We start from the raw sequence: 22,180 nt of genomic DNA, 5'->3' as shown, positions 1-22,180 counted from the left end.
ACTTCTTTTTTGAATAAGCCACTTTCAAAAATTTGACAATGCTTTTGAAATTGGAGTTTGGAAAGTGCGCTCCATTCAAAGTATCTCAACAAAAATCGAACCAACCTGACAAACTGCCTTAAAGAAAACATTACCAAATTCCAAAAAAATTGGTTTGCTGGAATCGGAGTTGTTTCACGTGAAAAGACATAAAGACAGACAGACAGGCATGAAAAACCAATTGATGTGTTCACATTTAGTGTGAATGCACCTAAAAAATGGTAGAAGAGCATAAAAACATAAAACTGCAACACAGCCACTTTATGGAGAAAGTAAATATTGTTCTTCTTCATAATCAAACGCATTGTGTATACAGTAATTAAAAAATAGTTTGTACAGTTTGGGTAGTTTCAATAAACATATTGTATTCTACAAGATGATTTTCATCATTGTCAGGAATGACCAGGGGTGTAGAACAGAACACTGGGTCCTTTTCATAAGCTGTCTCTGTTGGCCTCTTCCTCTTGATACATGTTTGTCACACATCCTTTTCATTCCTGGCCTCGAGGGCCGCCCACCCAGTGGGCCCTGGGTAATCATTACCCTTTTCACCCCCACTACAATGCCCATGGGCATGACACTTGCCTACAAGAAGGTTCAGATGGAAGGTTGAGTGCTCAGCTCATTTAACATTGTTTTCATGTTTTTAGAAAGTTCATGGTTCATAAACATGGCTGGATCAAGGGTGGATTGGAAGTGCACCCAGGGGCCCTACTCACAAAGGGCATATGATGAGAAAAAAAGCCTATTAATGGGGAAAGTCCAGGGTTTTACCAACAGGCACTCATAACAATGCACTATCTAACATCCTTCTCTACCCCATTTCAATCCTCACGATTACAAACCTCTTCAATTAAACCTGAAGCAAAAATGAGAGTGGGTAGGGCACAATCAGAGCAGTTGTCTCATAGGTCACTTTGATAAAATTTCATATTTGATGTGTTACTGTGCTGCTAAAAAAAAAAAAGAAAAAATGGTTGGTCATTCAAAATGAAAGCCCAGTGATACAGCAAAAGAAAAAAAAAAACTTCCTTTTTTACCAAAAACTATATGCCAAAATTCTAACATAAAAAAATAAAATAAAAACCTAAATGATGTTTTGACCATTCTATAAATACCACAGTTTAGACTAATGAGGCTGACCCTACATATAGTCGGGAAATAACCAATTCCACACCTTCTGGCAGCTTTAGCAGCAATGCACAGTACAATAACACTGACACATCGTGAGTAACAATGTGGAAGACAATGAGGCTACTGCAAGAGATATGATGCACCAAACAACATCAAAACTGAATGAAGGAATCCCTCTATATGGTCTTTTATTTTATTTGGTGCTAATATGTGAACATATAATACACGTTTACATATGACCTTTTTGCCACAAAATATCTTAAGCCATTTAAAAATGTTTAATGGATATTTGTTGTCTTCACTATCAGAAGAAAGTTGATTTTCAACAAATGTGATGTTAGTTACTTGATCAATCAATTTGTTAAATACCATATAATGCTCAAATTAAAGAAAAGGAAGGCGAAGTTGAGACAAAATAAAGTTTGGGATTTTTTCTATGTCAACAACAACCATAACAATTTATTTCTTGTATTGCCCAAAATCACACAGGGTATGCCTCAATGGGCTTTAATATACACCCTGTTTTTTGCCAGCCCCTCAGCTTTGACTCTTGTGGTGTATGGCCGGCCGTTTATCCCGGCCAATACCCCCAAGCCGCCAGGTGGAGCCCTCCCTGCAGTATGGAGGTTCCCTAAAGACCAGCAGGGCATCATGGACATTGCAGTTTTTATACACAGCCCTGCTGGATGCCATGGGGATCATTAGGAGACGCTGCAGGGAGGGACAATGGTTATTTGCCTTACGCCCAGGAAGTACGTCAGAGTCATGTGGAGAAAGGGAACAATGTGCTTCCTGGGTGAAAAAAAGAAGGATTTTTATCTGACCCGGAAGTGTTCCAGGTCACATGGACAGACAGGGTTAAACACTTCCGGGTCAAGGACTATAAAAAGGACTGCAAAACACCAGAGCGTTGAGCTGAGCTGGGTGGTAGGAGGGCAACGCGTCTGGGAGTGGCGGAGAGTTTATTATTGAGTATTGTATTGGTTTGTTAATGAGTATTGTGGAGGAGAGGGTGCTTTGTGCACTGTGGCTTATGAATAAGGTCATCCTTTGGACTTTTATCTGGTGTCTGTCGTCTTCGACAGGGGTTCATGGGAGCGATAGCGCCCCCTATCTGTCACACTCTCTAAGAAGACAAGAAAAAAAACTAAAAAAAAAACCTTTTAGGGAAACAAAATGGAAGAAATCTTGGGAAAGGCAATTCAGAGAGAGACCCCTTCCAGATAGACTGGTTGTGCAATAGGTGTCAATAAATGAGGTAAATACAATACCAAGAACAGAACACAAGTAATCCCCTTCACAAAGCTAGATGTCCAATCTATCATTGCCACCTAAGAAATACAATGCAATTGTACAAACAACTTTGTCCTTGCCCAACACTCCTCACCACTTACTAAATATAAAATTATCACAATACAGATTTGTTAAAATACACCAAAAACAAAGTAAATGAAATACAAGAATACATGTCCGTTATTTAATTTTAGAACCACAGCCAGATTGTAGGATTTGATTCAGACAAGCCAGATACAGTCCAATATGCCTCCTCCCTCCTATTGGACATTCCAGACCTGAGTCAGTGCTGGGCCGGCCAATCTGATGAAAGGACCCTTCTACCAGATGATTCCACTGCTCCTTTATCTGAGATGACTTTCCCATATGTAGGCAAACAACTTGGCAGTGAAACAGTGGCACCAAGTGACACATGTGAGTATCAAGATGAGAAACACATAAGGTGAGTTTTAGTAACAGCTTATAAATATCATATTACTTATATTTTTGTACTAATGACTAACAACAGAGATGCAGATGCAGATAATCACCGGCTCTACTCAGGATATGCTAAACTGAAGTAGTGAGTCTTCATCCTGGATTTAAAAGCTGAGACCAATGAGCTTGGTTGCAACATGTGCTGTTTTTCGGCTGAACTGGGCTATTTTTGAAAGTGTTGTGCAGTTATCATGTTTGAAACCCTAAGTTGTGAACCCAACCCCCACCCAAACACCCCCCACAATATAAAAATGATATACCAAAAGTCTCAAAACTCAAAGGAGGACCTCCGCCTGCTTTTGGGTTTTATATTCTGTATTATGTTAAGGAACCAGCTGAGTGTGATTTTTAGAATAAGCGGAGTAAGTGCAAGGAAAAACCAAAAGCAAAAAGGAAAACAACAAAACTGAGAAAGAAAGTGATCACTGAGTGTGGGAAAGGTAAATGGAGGAGGTCAAACTGGGTAGCATCTGTACTGCTGATTAGTTTACAGAGGGCAGGACAGAGGTCTGGGTGAGCCCTGAGAGGTGGATGCTTTTTCCACTGCTGAGAAGCTGGAACGGTGGAGCTGGTGAGAGGGAGAGAGGCCATGGGAGCTGATGAAAGGAGGGAAGTGGTCCCAACCTGGTGGAATGTGAGTGAGAGCAAGGCACCCAAGGAGTTGTGGTGACCAACAGAGGTAGCAGCTCTGTGTCTGCAGGTACCAGCTGAGGTGGAAGATTGAAGGGGATATGGTGGGTAGTGATTATGGGATGCCAATGGTCCTGATCAGGGTAGAGGAACAGCACAAATTAAGAAACTTAAGTAATTTTACCTTTCCATTTGGATGATTCTAATCTGAGTTTGAATTTTAAACACCATTAAACACTAACTTTGACTTTTTATGATATGATTTTAAATTTTCCTTTGGGTTTAATAATTAATTTTATCCTAATAAATACAGTGTGGCCTGAATATCCTGCCTCTCTCTCCTATTCCTCCAAAAATTTTTGACAACACAGGAGATGCAAAAGCTTCAACCAATGATTTTAGAGTGAAGTTATTATAATTGATTACCCCATCTCAGTATGGTTTGGCTTCACCTGATCAGCCTCATCAGGGCTAATCATGGTAAGTACAAATATCTGGGATCACTTGAGATAGCTTATTATGCATTCCTTTATATTAGCAAATTCAGGGACAGATAAAAAAAAACACCTGCTGCGAATTAAATACAAGTAGTGATTCTATTTATGGCCAAAATGGGACACCAACAGATGAATATGATGCTTTTCAAATTCTTGCATTCAGTATAAGGACCTGGAGAACTACTATCAAAATATTATGAATCCCCTAAGTGGCTAAAAGGTAAAATGGTCCCAAATAACAGTATGGTTGTGGCTCCAAAACAACTTGTCCGGGGCTCAACAGGAGTTACAAAGTGGAACTCCTAATGAAAGGTCCCCAAGTCATTTATATGTAATATCGAGGTCCAGGTATCATCCTTGGTGCATTTTCAGAAGTGATAATGGACCACAGTTTAAAAGCTTCTTCCGGTTAATAACATTTCAAAGCTTGAAATGAAAAAATGAGCTTTGGCAAAGACTTATCTAATAGGAGAAGACACACATTCGTGGAAGGTTACAATTTAGAGCATTGGAGGAGTACTGAACAGTCACCCTACATCAGGGCTATTCAATTACAAATTCAGTTGGGCCAGATTGCCAAACCAAGAATGTTAGCTGGGCCAGTCATTTTAGTGGCAAAGCAGCTCAATGACAAATTTTAAAACCAACACAAACAAATTTATTGAAAAACATAAGGTTTATTTGGTGTTTCTCTTTTAACTTTGGTCAGTTTGCAAAGCAAAAGGTGCATACAAAAAGAGCTGAATTAACAGAATCTGAGGTAGCCCCTATTTTTTCCACTTACAAAAGAAAAAAAAACTGACCTAGGCTACATATCTGACCTATCTGATCACAAAGTGCATAAAACAAAATAGTGCACAGTAGTAGGCTATTAGAAATAACATTGTTTCCTTTTGAAACAAAATAAACAACTTGCACACATTTGACCCAGGAACATCTCAATAAAGTGCATAAAATAAAAAGTGACAGTATTCACAACTATAATAACACTGAGGGAACATATTTTAAATCACCATGTGTGATTAGGCATGCCTCTGTTACGCATCCCACATTATATTGATGTATTGTAGGCTACAGTTACTCTGCTGACTTAGTGGGAGAAGTAACATTTTTTGTTTTGAACGAGTGCAGTGACTTTAGGCTCGTAAGTTGTCAATGCAATTCGAAGGCATTGGTGGAGAGTATGGTCAGTCAGGGAGCAACGAGAGTTGCTTTTTATGGAGTTCATGTGTGAAAAACTCGACTCACATGTATATGTTGATCCAAACATACTGAGCATGACGATCGCTACTTTCTTAATGTTAGGGAACTGATGTGCGTTGACATCAGTCCAAAACATTGCAGGCCCGATAGTGGAAAGCTCCTGTGCCATGGTTACAGATGACAGCATGTCAACAAGTTCGAGTGTGAATTTCCCCTCGTCAATGGAAGGGACCAGTTTCTTAGCTCTGACGGATAAGTACCCTTCTATTGCAACAGTGAACGGGTCTCTGACAAAAACGGACAACTCTGTGGGCAGATCAAGTCCATCCAATCGACCAGCAAAGTTAATTTTCAACATCGCAATGAAATCTGTCATCACATCCGTGATTTGTGCGGGGGGTTAGAAGCCTTTGGAGTGTCGGAAAATGCAGCATTCGGCCTGTGCTCAAATCATTTGTGAAAAGGCCCAGTTTAACTTGGAATGCGCGCATCTGTTCCACAAGGTCGATGACAGTTTTGTCTCTGCCTTGTAGTCCCAAATTGAGATCGTTCAGGTGTTTGAATATGTCGCTCAGAAAGCAGGCATCGGCCATGAAGTTGTCGTCCAGAATGCGACTCAAGTGCGATTCTGCCTTTTTTTGCTTGCTGCCGCGGAGGAAAGTTATGATCTCTTCTCTGAGACCGCAGAAACGCTCCAGTGCTTTGCCTTTGGACAGCCACCTCAAGTCATTATGTAAAAGAAGGTCGTGGTGATCAGCAGACATTTCTGACAGCAGCATGCGGAATAAGCGGTGTTGGAGGCTTGATGTGGAGCGAATAAAATTAATTATAGCCATAACACTGTCCATTGTCGTTTTGAGCACCCCGCTTAGTTTTGCGCACAACACCGCCTGATGCACAATGCAGTGTAAGGAGATCAACTGAGGTGCAACAGCGGACCAACGTGCTGCCAAACCATTCACATTCCCTGTCATGAACGGAGCCCCATCTGTCACAAGCATGCACACACGCTTCATATCCAGTCCCAAAGACTATATCGCCAGTTGTGTGTCCTTCTAACGGCAGTAGGCCGAGCAGCTCCTCTTGGAAGCATTTGCCATCAAAAAAACGGACATATATGCACAACTGAGCAGTATCAGTTTTGTCTGTGGACTCATCTACTGCTATAGACATAGTATCAGCTTTCATCAGGTCTCCTAACAGCGTTTCATACACATCTGCAGCAAGAATTTCAACCCTACGAATGTTTGAAGTATCTGACGGGGGCACGTTTTTTATAGCAGATACCACGCTCATTTTAATGTTATCGTCATTTATCACCTCATCCACGACAGCCAGCATACAGTCCTTCACGGTTTCAGAGTCTGTGAATGGTCTTTTCTTTTTTGACAGTATCCAGGAAACACGAAGGGATGCTACAGTAGCTCTCTCTTGGGCTGTGAATGACCGCACCATGGTAGTACTGCTCCGGTTGTAAGATGCAATCAAACTCTGCACTTTTGCAGCCCTCTCTTGAGATCCCTCTGGAAAATTGGTGCGAAAATGTGGTGTTTCTCAACATGATGCCTCCGCACATTGTAATCTTTAAATACTCCAACGCACTCATTACAAATTAAACACATCGGTTTGGCGTTTGGATGTGGCGGAAAAATAAACAAGTATTTGTCAGTCCAGGCAGGGTTAAACTCACGGTTTTCATTGGCAATTTTACGTTTCAGTGTTGAGAAAGACATATTGATAGTAATCTAAGCTACTACCGGCACGCTCTGCATTGTTTGCGTGTTGCAGGCTACGTAATTTATGTAGGAATGCGCGTTTTTGGCGGGACCATAGACATAATAAATACTTTATATTTATATTAATATACTATATATTTATACTAATATAATATATATACATTTATATTAAATTATATTAAATAACAATTTATGAATAATATATATTAATTTATTATCTATGGGCGGAACCACGGGCCGGGCCACTCGGAGGTTGATTCTGGGCCGCATTTGGCCCTCGGGCCGCCAATTGAATAGCCCTGCCCTACATGGTACAAAGGGCTTTTTCCACGTAAAGGAAAGCTCTGTAGGGTATTTGGTCTTTAATTTAAAACATCTGTTATCCTTGGTGCATTATTCTAAGTGACTCTCGGGAAGAATCTGAATGACTTGAGTGGTGGACTCAATGGAGGAGAGGAGAGTTAAGGCCAAGGCAGGGCCTCACTATAAAGGCAAAGTGAGAAGGAATGGCAGCTTTGAAGCTCAGCTCTAAGTACGAAGACTTGAGTCAGCAACTGTCTAATAAAAAGTCCTTTTAAGGGCAACCAACTGTCAGTGTTGTCTAAATGGTAATCCATTTCTCCCCCAAGGCCATTGCAATAATTTGTAATTAATTCTGAGATATATATCTTAATTTTTTTTTGTACAACAGGCTTATTATCATTTTTTAACATGTCAACAGATTAGTTGATAATTGTACAGTAAATAATGTATTGTGGTCCAGAGCAGTGAAGTGTTCAAGAAAGTTACATATAAATTACAGCTTTAACAAAGCATTTTTTTACTGTACATTTACCACAATACACTTATAAAAAGGAAGACATCCCTAAAATACATAGGCTTCATCAAATGTAATTAAAGCACCGCATTTATAACATTTGGATTCTAACACTCTGAAACATGGGCTATACAGACAAATGTATAAACTACACTGCTCACAAAAATGAAAGGAACACTTTAAAGAAACACATTAGATACATCAGATCTCAATATGAAGTTGGATATCTATACAAATAACGACAGGGCAATGTCTTAGGAACAAAAGGATGCCAAGTCTTTTAATGGAAATAAAAGTTTTCTGCCTACAGAGGGCTCAATTGTGTAGACACCCTAAAATCAGAGTGAGATGAAGATGTGGCAGGCTAGTCCATTTTTTCAAAAACTTAATTTCTGCTACTCAAAATGCTTTTCAGTATCTTGTGTGGCCCCCACGAGCTTGTATGCATGCTTGACAAAGTCGGGGCATGCTCCTAATGAGACGACGGATGGTGTCTTGTGGCATTTCCTCCCAGATCTGTATGAGGGCATCCCTGAGCTGTTGTAGAGTCTGAGGAGCAACCTGGCGGCGCCCAATGGACCGAAACATAATGTCCAACAGATGTTCTATTGGGTTTAAGTCAGGGGATCGTGAAGGCCATTCAATTGTTTCAATTCCTTCATCCTCCAGGTACTGCCTGCATACTCTTGCCACATGAGGCCGGGCATTGTCGTGCATTAGGAGGAAACCAGGACCTACTGCACCAGCGTAGGGTCTGACAATGGGTCCAAGGATTTCATCCTGATACCTAATGGCAGTCAAGATGCCGTTGTCTAGCCTGTAGAGGTCTGTGAGTCGCTCCATGGATATGCTTCCAAGATCATCACTGACCCACCACCAAACCAGTCATGCTAAACAATGTTACAGGCAGCATAATATTCTCCACGGCTTCTCCTGACCCTTTCACGTCTTTCACATATACTCAGGGTGAACCTGCTCTCATCTGTGAAAAGCACAGGACGCCAGTGGTGGACCTGCCAATTCTGGTATTCTATGGCAAATGCCAATTGAGCTTTCCGGTGCTGTGCAGTGAGCACAGGGTGCAGTAGACATTTGGGCCCTCAGGCAACCCTCATGAAGTCTGTTTCCGATTGTTTGGTCAGAGACATTCACACCAGTGGCCTGCTGGAGGTCATTTTGTAGGGCTCTGGCACTGCTCATCCTGTTCCCCCTTGCCCAAAGGAGCAGATACTGGTCCTGCTGATGGGTTATGGACCTTCTATGGCCCTCTCCAGCTTTCCTAGAGTAACTGCTTGTCTCCTAGAATCTCCTCCATGCCCTTGAGACTGTGCAGGGAGACACAGCAAACCTTCTGGCAATGACACGTATTGATGTGCCATCCTGGAGAAGTTGGACTACCTGTGCAACCTCTGTAGGGTCCAGGTATCGCCTCATGTTACCAGTAGTGACACTGACTGTAGCCAAATGCAAAACTAGTGAAGAAACAGTCAGAAAAGATGAGGAGGGAAAAATGTCAGTGGCCTCCACCTGTTAAACCATTCCTGTTTTGGGGGTCATCTCATTGTTGCCCCTCTAGTGTAACTGTTGTTAATTTCATTAACACCACAGCAGCTGAAACTGATTAACAACCCCCTCTGCTACTTAACTGACCAGATTAATATCCCATAAGTTTCATTGACTTTATGCTATACTCTGATTAAAAAAGTGTTCCTTTAATTCTTTTGAGCAGTATATTTTCTATTATACATAGATGTTTGGAATCGGTTTAGTACTCTGTATAAAGGTGATAAAAAATTTTCTTTATAAAATATACGTTCAGCTACAACCCCAAATACCCCCAAATCAGCTCTAATCGCCCGACGGACAAATAAAAAAAACGCGTAAACCATTTAATTCTGTTAAAATGTACAACTTTTGCCGATCACTGCATTTTAATGCTGGCTACAGTCGATTAATGAAACATCACTTTTCTTTTCAGATTGTACTTTGAATTCATAGGTTATAGAGCGCACGATTTTCCGCAAACAGACTTTATACACTTATGATCATACGTTTGTAATAACATAAACCAATCAATCATCCATTCAATTTTCAAAGGCAGCGTAACGCAGAATCGGATAAGCATCTGTTAGCTCAGTTCTTCGCAGATTATGTAAACTTAAATCAGAGCGATACGATTAAACTTGGGGGAAATATATATTTTTTAAAAAGAATCAAAAAGAAAAGATCCCGTGGACCCATGAAAGGTAACCGAAGTACAGTCATCTTGACGTTTATACACCGAAAAAACGATCAGACATACGCACGCACTGACATACGCAAGCACTGGCTTCTTACTGTTTGTTTACAAATAGACTTGGGCAAATGTGTAATGAATATCAGTGAAACGTATACAGATAAAAAGTATAGAGGTAATATAATCTACAGCAAATATAAGCAGGTGTAAAGCGGCTTTCCGACGCGTTACCAAACAGAAGGTCCTCTCTTACAGTCTGTTTATTTTACACCACTTCTCTTCCACTGCATCCTGTCATGATCGCACGTGCTCTATATTTCGTCCGCAGCCAATCAAGACAGAATAATAACAAACGTCAGTGCCTTTGGAATAAACGGAGATTTGTTATGGACTTCAATGGCCACCGTCTGCTCTCTGCTCTTCCTAAAAGAACTTTAAATCCTTACAACATTGAGAGTGACATTCTAATTTATGGAACTGACAAATTTACTAAACACGTAAATCTTAAAACTACGGCAATGAAAACGGGAAAAGAAAGTTCCTTGTGAGTTTCTGTTGTCCTTTTTATTTACACACGTGGCCCTTTTGTTTACTTTGATTGTTTACTGTGATTGAGACTGTGTCAAACTGCGATCACTTCCGTGTTTTGCCTTTTTAGCAAATTGACATTGTTGAGAAACAAGTTGGAGCGCGATGTTGAACTGTATTGTCCGTTCAGTGCTGGATGTCGGCGAGCTGTTTTTCGGCGGTTCTGGCTTGTCAGAGAAGCTGAGCCACGCTCTACCTCTGCTTTCTTTATTTCTGGGAGGTGTGGTTTTCTTTGTTGTTATTTTTTACAGGAGGAAAGATAAGTGTGCAGCTGGTATCGCTGCCAGCCCCATCTCCTTTCGTAAACTTCCCATCTTTCCGGCATCTACTGTACAGAGGATCCAAGCAGGGCACCTGTCTCTTCAAGATGTGCCGGTCAAGCGACCCGGGACACAAAAGAAGCGCCCCCAAGGAGAGCTACCAAAAACGAACAAAAAGCGACAAGAAAAGAGAAAGGTAAGAGTTCACTGCATATTGAATTAAAAAAAAGGGATTAAAAGAAAATAAAGGAAAGGAGAATCCAATCGGAGCTCGTGCATGTTGTACTATAAACAACGGGCGCGGCGCTGTCCAGTTACAACAATGGGGATTTAAAATGACAGTCATCATACTGCCAGGCTTTCCATCAAGCAATCCATCCAGTTCAACAAAACTCTGAAAATGTACGCTTATCTATTACTATTATTATGCTGTGCGAGTTACGATTTATTATGTTTAGAGGTACACGATATCCTGTTTCTTGCATCAAATAAATTATGTTTTTTTATGAAAGAAACGTCGCCTTACTCTTTCCTGTTTACTGCAGATCAGGGGTCATTATTATTATTATTATTATTAACCGTCCAGCCTTTTTAGACTTCTAGATCTCAGTCATTAAAACTTTGGAATAGCGTTGCTTTAATCTGTAATTATTTTTAGTCAGTTACATGATTGAATTGAGTTTAAGCAAATATACGTGGATGGTGGTATTGGAATGAAAAATGTATTGTTTTATTATTCAGTAATTTATATACAATACTTTTCATGGGCCCAACTGCCTTTTGTGATGTTTATAGATGGTACAGGGATATGAAATTCCTAGTGGGAGTACACATTGTATTGTCTGGCACTTTTAGCAGGAAATACACCAGCAGAAGATCCAAAATAGCTCTTTATTTTATCCACCCTGAAAAGTGGTGTTGCCTGAAGCCTGGGCATGAGAAAGTGCACATCTAGCTTTTGAAATATTAGGGGGGTCATTACGGGTGGTGACACCTTCTGGGTTGTCAATTCACAACAAAAAGACAATATCACAGCCATAGGAATCTGCTGAAAATTTTGCAGTGCGGGTGCAAAATTTTTGTGAACCACAAACTTAATGAACGCACATAGAGTCCAATAAAATTAATAAGAAAGAGGGGTTCACAGCACGTTTGGCTTATATTAAACAGCAATATTAGAAAGTAACCCCAAATGACATCTAATTTCTTGGTTTTCAAAGGCATTTTTTACAATAAGCATTTCAGTTGGTGATAGTATGTTCAAATAAATAGGCAAAGTCTAAGATTGTGAGGTTGAATAGACAGGATTATAATATGCATGGCTAGAGCAACTATCAGGGTTACTTGGTTGTGGCCCTGTTCACAAAAAAGCCTTACCAAATTTGAGAGAAATAATGCCCAATAACAAGAAATGTTCATGCTTTTGTCTACAGTACAGGTGCTCACAGAAGTATATTATCTCCAGCACACTTTGATCCTTGTGATAATAAACCTGTTCAATCAGACACAAATACAAAACATAAAAAGAAAATGATGTATCCGGGCTGGTTGACATTAGTGGGATATGATCAGAAAAGGTGTCTCATGGGTCTTATGAAATCATAGATTCAATGTGTTACCAAGCTGCAGAAGAGTAAATGGATGGTCATTCAAAACAATAGCCCAGTGGTGCAGTGAGAACAATAATAAAAAAGAGAAACAAAATACCCTGCTGTACTGAAAACTATACCAAAAATTTGAAAAGGTAAATAAAATAATAATTTAAATAAGTGTGACTACAGTTGAGACCAATGAGAATGACCTTACAGATAGTCAAGAGAGGGCTGATATTACTACTTCTAGCAACTTTAACATTAATGCACAGTCCAATAATTCAGAGTCACCAACATAAACACGAACAGTCAACAATGTGGCAGACAATGAGGCAACTGCAGGAGACAGGGTGTACAAAACAAAGCCAAACCCAAACAAAGGACCCCCTTTCAATTTTTTTAATTTTATTTGTCCCCAAAACACTCAGTTACATATCAATGATTTACCACAAAGTGGCATATGCCTTTTAAGAAAATGTTTAATTGATGTTCATTAATTGCAATATTAAAACAGAAGTTGAATCCCAGCAGATGAGATGGTGCGCTCATCAATTTGTGACATTCATTGCAATACAGCAACAAATAAAAAAGGAAGATGAAGTTTACCTGATAAAAAGTTTGGAGCCTTTTTCTACTATTTTCTTGTGCCTGATTTATTATCTGCATATGTGATGTTCTTAATTTATGAGGATATGCATGCACATGGTGGGGGTGTATTTGGTAGAGGTAGTGAGTCTGGAATCTTAATCTTGGCTTGATTATATTACAGTTTAATCCATGTTGCTAGAACACATGTAGACTGCACTTATTTTGTCTGGACCTACTGTATTAAAACAGGTGCAGGAATGTCAGAGTTGCTGAAGAAAATTTGAGCCATCAACTGTTTGTCCTGTTTAATATGCAAACAAAAAATAAACAAAAAGTATGCTCCTTTGGTATCTTTACCCTTGTGTTTGGGCTTCAAAAGAGTACTGAGAATAGATCTGGCTTCTAGCCGTAGGTGAGGGTCAGTCTGCTCGGGAGTTCCATCTGTTGGGTTGCGCTTGCCAAAATGATGCCTCCTTCTGGGAAGCTGGGGTTTTTATACAGTAGATGGTGAAGCGGAAGGGCTGAATCAATTGCATTCACTGGGTGGTTTTGGCGGGGAGAGAAGGAGATGACAATATTAGTGATAGCAGCCCCTCACGTCCTGACAGGTTATTACATACCTTAACAGAGCCAATAAGGCGATACTCCAATGCACACGCCATGACACATTTATATGTCAAAAAAGGGCTGAAACCAATTGAAGGCTGTAGTTGTGCTTTCATTTTGCCAGTACTAATGTCAACAAAGTTAAGTGCCCTTGAAAGCCATTAACCAGGTTAATAAAATATACACACAAACAGAAACATCTGTATTACACTCCACCAATGATTTCTGCATAATGTAATACATCCAAATCATTAATGACCTACTTGTTTAACACTTCATAGACTCAATAGGGTGTACGTTTAGTTGGAGTATAAAAGTAAACACAATTTGAATCACTTTTTGAAATTAATTAAATTTCATCTTACACTGGAATGGTCATGTAGTGCTACATAAACAAACATTTAAAACACATAATAAACCAATATAATGCTTAGTAAAATAAATGGTTACTTACAGACTGAAAAATTGAACGGCTTTTGGGTGGTGGGAGGAGGGGATGGTTTAGGTGCAGTTACACTGTTCCTGTCCATTTTATTTGTAAACACTTCTCATTCAATAATGAAACAAAAAAAGAAGACACTTTTAAGCAGTGCCAGCACAAAATGCAGCCCTATTACCAGAAGACAAGAAGTGCATTTTTCATCTGCTCTGGACGGGTAGGAAATTCAGAGTTCTCACTGGGGCACGTATGCGTTTTTTCACATTTTTTTTTTAATGCAGATTCACAATAAGGGATTCAATTTGGACAGTGAACTTTAGATCCAAGTATAAAAGAATAACTTTCGGAAACAGTGCTTACAAACAGTGAAGGACTAGTGTACAGTTGGTAGTAAAAGCCTGAGATGCAATTTAAAAGTTGAAAAAGCAATATGATTAATAGTCTAATGCCACTAACATAAAGAGAGCAATACCAAAAAGAAAATATCACCCTTCCCGTCTGCAAATCCCCATGACCACAGAAAATAATACATATTTTACTACATACATTTATTGAACCCCTCAAAAATCTTTCTAAGAGGTTGTTCATTTGGTATCATGTAATTTTCTGTAGTTCATGTCAACAGTATTAAACTGTGGAGGAGTTGGCAGCGCTGCACCTACATTATAAGGCTAATGGGTGTAAATAAATTTAATAACACACAAGTAACATTTACCACATTTTCATACATGAAAGTAGCTCAAAGTACTTTACAATAATAATAGCTAAGAATAATTACAAAAACTAAAGAACAGTTATTTATAACAGTGGCAAAAAATGATGTAAAAGACAGGGATAGGTGGAGATGCATGATCCACTATGGCGACGCCTAAATGGGAGCAGACGGAAGAAGAAGAAACCCTTAATATCAAGCTTAATTACAGACTATGATCAGATGGCCAGGAAGGACAGGAAAATAAAAACTCCAGTTTGTGAGATGTTGGAGAAAATCAACCTGTGGTGTTCCAAGACCGAAATACTTCCAAGACTCCCCTGGGCATGCTATGGTCTATGAATGTGTCACCATTATTTATTTATGCACCCTCTCCAGGGCTTGTTCTTGCATTGCACTTAGTGCAGGCAGAATAAGCTTGTTACTCCCATGACTCAGAACTGAGTTGAGTGGATTTGAGAATGCTTTGTTTTTCCTTAACATTTTTATTTATGATTAATCTTCAGTATGTTTTGAAAATAAAATCATTCTTATTATAAAGCATGTCATATAACATAATTTCAAATAATATTATTGTTACCTCGTACTTCACTAAAAAATGCATTTGGTATGATGTCAAACATGTACCATTTAAGAGACTCCATACTACAAATAATAATATGGAGCAGAAAAATCACCATTAAAAAGTTAATGCCATTGGTTCAGGGCAAAATACATATTTTGAGGGTGCTAAAGATGACAACAAGATTGTTCATTAGCCTACCTAATTTTTGAATTCTTGGAAGTTTGATGTATACTAGATGTAAAATTGGATAACCTGCTGATGTTTTTTTGAAATAGATAGATAGATACTTTATTAATCCCAATGGGAAATTTACTAAAGTGGAAATTGAAATCCCTGTTACTTTGTATTGTCACAGTAGCCTCAACTCTGCTGTAACCCAGAACTGGATGAAGCAGATTTTAGAATGTTATGTTTATGCTACATTATTGCTTTGTAATGGCAAAGTATTAATAATTATTAGATTTGTTTAATCTGAACTAATTATATGTAGAAAAAAAAATGTACACATCCAACCAGTCAAATAATTCTGAATTAGCGTACACAGCCCTAATTTGGGGTGTTCATAAGACATGTAATGGTTTACTTCACATCGTAGTAGTGAAAAATAAACAAAAATAGTTGCATCAGATATTTGAAATATTAAAATGGGTGCTTCAATTTAATGTTTAAAGTCTAAATATTCTCAATTGTTTTAAAAATGTGTAATTTTTCACTCTGGGATAGATGTCCATAGAGGGATAGCTTCCTAGTAGTGACCAAAAATAAAAAAATAACATCATATTCATAACCACTGACCTTGAAATAGTCTAGAACCTGCTTATGTTTGAAATTTGTAATTTTTAACCTCCTGGGAGGAACTGTTAGAAGGGTGATATACACTGATATACAATCAAATATGAAAACACGTTATCATATTCATGAGCAGCAACCATGGAAATGAAGAAAAGGACACTCACCATGCCTATATTACCAATCCACATTTTTTTAAAGTTTTGTGCAATGGAGTAATTTGGATCCCTCATTTCATATTAGGAGTGAACCCTTGGGGTCCTTTGCTGTGGCATGCACAAATTCAAGTCCTTCTGATAATTTTTACTGGACATACCTATTAATTTTCTCTATATCATAAGTGTGTAGTTTCTTGTAGAACATATGGTCCAAAAATGGCCAAAAATACTAGGAAACCTCAAAAATCTCGACACCTTGCATAAATATAGGCAACAAAGATATTTTGTAATTTAATTTAATAGATGTTCTTAAAGGACTGTTCCACTCCAAAATGATAGTTTGTATATGTTACTTACCCAATGTACTTTGAAAATTGTTCAATCGCATATTTTCAAGCAGAAAATAGAGAAAAAAGACAAAACTCTTTGATCAGCAAATGAGGGGGAAAGGTGGGTGTTCAATTCAAAAAAATGATTCCCGTGAGGCCTTAGGTTGCTATTTAGGATGTGTCTCTGAGTATTCTAAAAGTAACTATTCAATATTTTATCAAAATCATATGTATTGAATGTTTATAGCATATGACTGGATAACTGATACATGGATTATATGACAGGGGTAACATGAGATGTTTTTTCATTTTTCCCATTTCTTTTTTGCCATTGTATATCATTGGCCACTATTGGCTTCTATTATGTCATAAACTGTTTTCTTTAGTGTCCTAGGTTCAAATCCTGCTCCTGAATGTTATCCATGTGGAACTTGCACATTGTACATATTTCTGCTTGGATTTTTGTTTAGGTTTTCCACCCACATACACAAAGATTTGATTGTTAAATTAGTTGGTGATTCTAACTTGGTCACGCTGTGAATTTGTGTTTGGGCCCAGTGAGAGACTGGTTTTCAAAGTTAAACCCCAAATTGGATTAAGTGGGTTTAAGGTAAAACTGAGAATTTCTGTTAGTATGACCACAGAATATAAATATGAAATCCTCCATCGAGTGGGATTAGCTTCAGTAATGAACTAGTGCACAATCTTGGACCGCTTCTGTCTAATGCACCTAATGTTGCTGGAATAGGTTACTTAAATAGGAAGATGTGATGACTGACATGATTAAACTTTTCTGTGGTTGCTACTAGAATAAACTAGTAAGGTATGTATGCAACACTTTCCAGATCCTATCTGAGTGAATGATAGACACAATCATATGAAGTGTGTATGTTTTTAAGGTAAACGTCCTGTATTATCATATAACTTAAGTAGTACTTAGAATCTCATTTTTATATAGTACGTTTTCAATGTGAGGATTTCTAATACTATACATTTTTTCTTTATTTGAAATACCCATGTAGTGTGGCCTCTATCAATCATGCCTCTATAAGACATTTCAATCTTTGGAAAGAATGTAAATTTCATTTTTATTATAATATAATTAGAAGTTACATTTTGTGTAGTATACTGTAACTAACTCTTCACCATAACATTTTTTTCTCCATAATAATCAGGCAACAGAAAACAGAGCGTCTGGTGATGACAAAATACAAGACTCCACAGATGTGAACAAGAAGCTGAAGGTAATATACTGTATATAATAAAAGAATGAAACATTAGACTAATAGCCTGAACATCAGGTAGATGAGGCTGCATAAATCTAAAATGCAAGTTACAAATCACATTAGCAGCAACAAGGTCATTGCCCATGTAAGATACAGCACAAATGGCGACACAAGAAAGAATATAGCGCTACAAGCTGGCGACTTGAAGACATCAGCATTATAATGATTGAAAATAGAACTATAAGGAAGTCAATATCAATAATATATGAAACAGGACGTGGCCCAAAAGCTTTGCTAAACCAGATGTTAGGAGAGTGGAGTGTAGGGACTTGAACTAGCAGGAGAAAGAGAGACCACATGAAAGAGAGAATGTGGAAAGAAAGAGAAGGTGAAGACTATAGAAGCTACTTCTCTGGTAGGCAAGTGAGCCAACTACACTATTTTGTAGAAAGGGTTCAAAACCCTTTATCGAAAGGTCCAAAGAGGCTGTGTAGTCTTATTGTATTTTATTTCTTTTTGTGTACAGTACTGCTGTCTCTGATATCCATTATTCTTCTGTGTTAGCATCATTTTTGTATTGAAATCCTTTTCTTATTATACCTGTAAATATGCTTCTGAGTGCTGAACACTTGCCTTTGGTTTAGATTGGCAGTGTATTTTAAAAAGGATTAACTTTAAAATTCTCAGATGCTTATCTAATTGTAACCCAAGAATCAAGCTATGTGAGTTATGGCCCTGCAGCTTGCAAAATACAGTTTGGTACAGAGAGAATGAGACTGAATCAGATATAGCTGAATGCTGGAAAATCAAATCAATCCTTTCTTATGTTTTTCTGATTCATATTGCCATTTTCCAATTTTAAATTACCATACAATAAGCTGGAAACTATAGGTTGAGCACACTGCAAGACTCACAGAATTTGTACCCTCAGATGGTATGGTGGAAAGTAGATCATTGTTTGTCTTGGAGTCCTTTGGGTGCTCTAGAGCCGTAATGGAGTTAAAAGCTCTGGCTCCTAGTTTGACGATGATATGCTGCCATTACTCTTTCAAATCACAGCTCTTTTTTAGGACCTGTAAAAAGCTTTCATTACCTTGGGAGTTTTCACATTTTCTTGTTATTCAACATTTAATCACAGTGGATGTAATTTGGCTTTTGTGACATTGACAAACAGAAAAAGGCTCCTTAATGTCAAAGTAAAAACAGATCTCTAAAAAATGGTCTCAGATAATGACACATATAAAACACTAAATAACTGGTTGCATAAGTATTCACCTCTTTTAATATGACACACCTAAATCTTCACTGGTGGTTTTAGAAATCATATAATTAGTTACGTGGAGATCAGCTGTTTATTTCAAGTGATTGTAGTGTAAATGCACCTTATCTGAAATGTCCATTTTGTGGTGAGTTAGTATCATGAGCTAACCTACACAATGAAGACAACAGAACACTCCAAGCAACTCTGTGAAAAGGTGATTGAAAAGCACAAGACTGGGTGATGGGGACAAGAAAATGTCCAAGTCAGTGAATATCCCTCAGAATACTTTTAAATCAATCATTAACAAATGGAAAGAGTATGACATAGCTGTAAGCATGTGTAGAGCAGGCAGGCAACAAAAACCGGGTGATTGTGCAAGAAGACTAGTGAGGAAGGCCACCAAGCGACCAATGATAACTCAGAATGAGTTATAAGCTACAGTGGCTAAGATTGGCAGGACTGTGCATACAACAGCTGTTGCTCAGGTGCTTCTGCAGTTGCAGCATTATTGGAGAGTGTCAAACACAACGCCACTGTTAAAAAAATGAACATTACATTTCAACTAGAGTTTGCCAGAAGGTACATAAGAAACTCAGAAAACAGCTAGAAGAAGGTTCTATGGTGTGATGAGACCACAACTGAGCTTTTAGCCCTCATAACCAAACACTGGACATAATCAAAAGCGCACCATCCCCACCATGATGCATGATGACGGCAGCTGTGGGGATGCTTCTCTGCAGCAGTCCCTGGAAGGCATATGAGGTAGAGGATTAAATGAATGCAGCAAAGTATAGGGAAATCCGGGAGGAAAACCTACTGCAATCTGCAGGAATCCTGCAATTTGTAAGAAGACTTGTGTTCCAGCAAAAATATAAATCCAAAGCTAAAAAGTAATGGATTAAAAAGAACATTAATGTCCAAATGTCAATCTAGCTGAGAATTTGTGGCTGGATTTGAAAAAGGCTGACCACTCACTTTCCCCTTTCAACTATGAGAGAGTTTAAGCAGTTGTGTAAAGAAGAATGAGGTATAAATGCAGTGTCCATATGTGCAAAGTTGAAAGAGACTTGTGCACACAGACTCAAGGCTGGAATTGTTGCCAAAGGTGAATCTACTAAATACTAAATTGAAAGGAGTGAATACTTATGTGATCGATTATTTGTGTTTTATATTTGTACTTTGCAGAGATCTTTTTTCACATTGATAAGTCTTTTTCAGTTGATCAGTGTCAAAAAAATAGTGTATTGTGTTGCAATATTTTATAACAATAAAATGGGAAAACATTGAAGGGCCTGAAAGGTTTTTATAGACATAGGAAATGTATCTCCTGAAGGTCTCTTCTCCATTGTAGTCTCATTGTAATAATATACACAAGGCTTGGTCAAAGCCTATTTTGCAAAAAAGTATGTAAGTTTGTGTAAGCTATTAATTGGACCAGAGTATAATAAAACATCTTTGTTCTCATCTCTGATAGCATGCTGATGATTGTACTACAACACATGTATAAGAGATGTTATAATAAACATTGGTTATATAATTAAATTGATACAAAAATTTCTAAGGCTTGTACCAAATGTCATTTGTTTATATTTTTGCTTGTTTGTTTATTTTCTTAGCCTAAGAAGAAGAAAAGAAAGGCTGAATCTCTGTTGGATATGAATATGAAATGGACATTTTCTGGAAAAGAGATTGATGAAGATAACTCAGGTTAGTGAAACTGATACATAATCACTTGTCATTTCAAATAGACAATAATTGTTAATGTGATTTTCTACACTGTAGTACACTGTAATACACTGGGCCAGTAACATCACAAGAGATGTCCACCAAATCAATCAGTTGATTAAAACAGTAGGCTCGGTTTGCTATGGGATGCACTCTTGACCCACTAGAAGTAGTAGCAAATGAGGGAATAAAAACAGAAGTGATGGCCATTTGGGGCAATGTTGCACATCCTCTCTGTCACACTAATACTGAGTTCTTTCAGCAAATTAATTATTCAGCATATATGTGTGAGGATTAACTACCAGGGCTTCTTCATAGCTACAGCAGTACACCTTTACAATGCCTCTATTTGACTTAATATCTTGTATCTTAAGCCATTTTAGACATTTTCTGATTATTTGGAATTCGTGTGTGTATTTGAGAGGATCAGTTTTGTTGTTTGTACTAATATTTCTTGAGTTTCTGTAAAAAGCTAAAATTTCCCATTGGGAGGAAAAATAAAGTACTAGCTGTGTATCTATCTAGAAGTAGGACACATAACATTAAAAACATCTTTTTTATATGATATCTGATAGTGTTAAATCTGGCTGTGTATTTACAAAATGTTATTAGGCATAATTGGCATTTTTAGTGAAATATGACTTTTTTGAAAAATGACATCATGGAAATGTTTGAGTTTCTAAACTGAAATGTTTCATTTTACAAAAAAGCATTCTTTCTGATATTAATCTGTTTTTAAATGGCAAAACATGATGAATGACATATTTGACTTTTTGCGCGATTTGTGTAGACAGATTGCTTTTCGTTTGACCCAAGCCATTCTAAAATCATATTTTAGAAAAAAAATACATATCCATGGGGAAATTGATCTTTTACAGAAGCTCAAGGAATATCGAAACACAGTCCTTGAGCCTCACAGACAGTCCAATATTGAGGACACCATAGGCTCCTCCACCTGCATATCTTTCAGCTTATCAGACTTAAATGAATGGCTAGACGTTAATGAAAACACTGAAAAAATCAAAAAGCATCATTCATATGGTGATGCCAGCTTTGTCCAGATTAAAATAAGCTACAAAAACAACTATAGTCATTCAATCCAGAATGCTAATAATTAGACTACTATATAGTTTGGCTTCATATCATTTGCACATTACTTATCCTGCAAAAAATCCTGAAGGATGTCAAAAAGGAGCAGATGGGAAAACAAACAGAAATAATATTGTAACCATACACCTGATGTGAGCTACTAACTAAGGATACTTTTTTTGCATGTTATG

The 22,180-nt window shown here is 38.0% G+C and overlaps 1 protein-coding gene across 2 annotated transcripts in view; it reads left to right on the top strand.

Annotated features, from left to right (window-relative positions):
• Positions 1 to 10,442: 10,442 nt before the first annotated feature.
• LOC120525678 overlaps positions 10,443 to 22,180 on the top strand; it is a 37,420-nt gene continuing 25,682 nt past the window's right edge. For both annotated transcript variants that reach the window (XM_039748180.1, XM_039748178.1), the window contains exons 1-3: positions 10,443 to 11,106; positions 17,864 to 17,932; positions 20,792 to 20,882. In XM_039748180.1, the coding sequence (XP_039604114.1) occupies positions 10,756 to 11,106; positions 17,864 to 17,932; positions 20,792 to 20,882 (511 nt within the window). In that variant the 5' untranslated portion in view covers positions 10,443 to 10,755. The remainder of the gene's footprint in view (positions 11,107 to 17,863; positions 17,933 to 20,791; positions 20,883 to 22,180) is intronic.

The sequence above is a fragment of the Polypterus senegalus genome, chromosome 3, assembly GCF_016835505.1.
Source record: "Polypterus senegalus isolate Bchr_013 chromosome 3, ASM1683550v1, whole genome shotgun sequence".
In the NCBI taxonomy this organism is placed as follows: Eukaryota; Metazoa; Chordata; class Cladistia; order Polypteriformes; family Polypteridae; genus Polypterus; species Polypterus senegalus.
The sequence above is the reverse complement of the archived record's forward strand: the minus strand, read 5'-3'. Positions and strand labels throughout refer to the sequence as shown.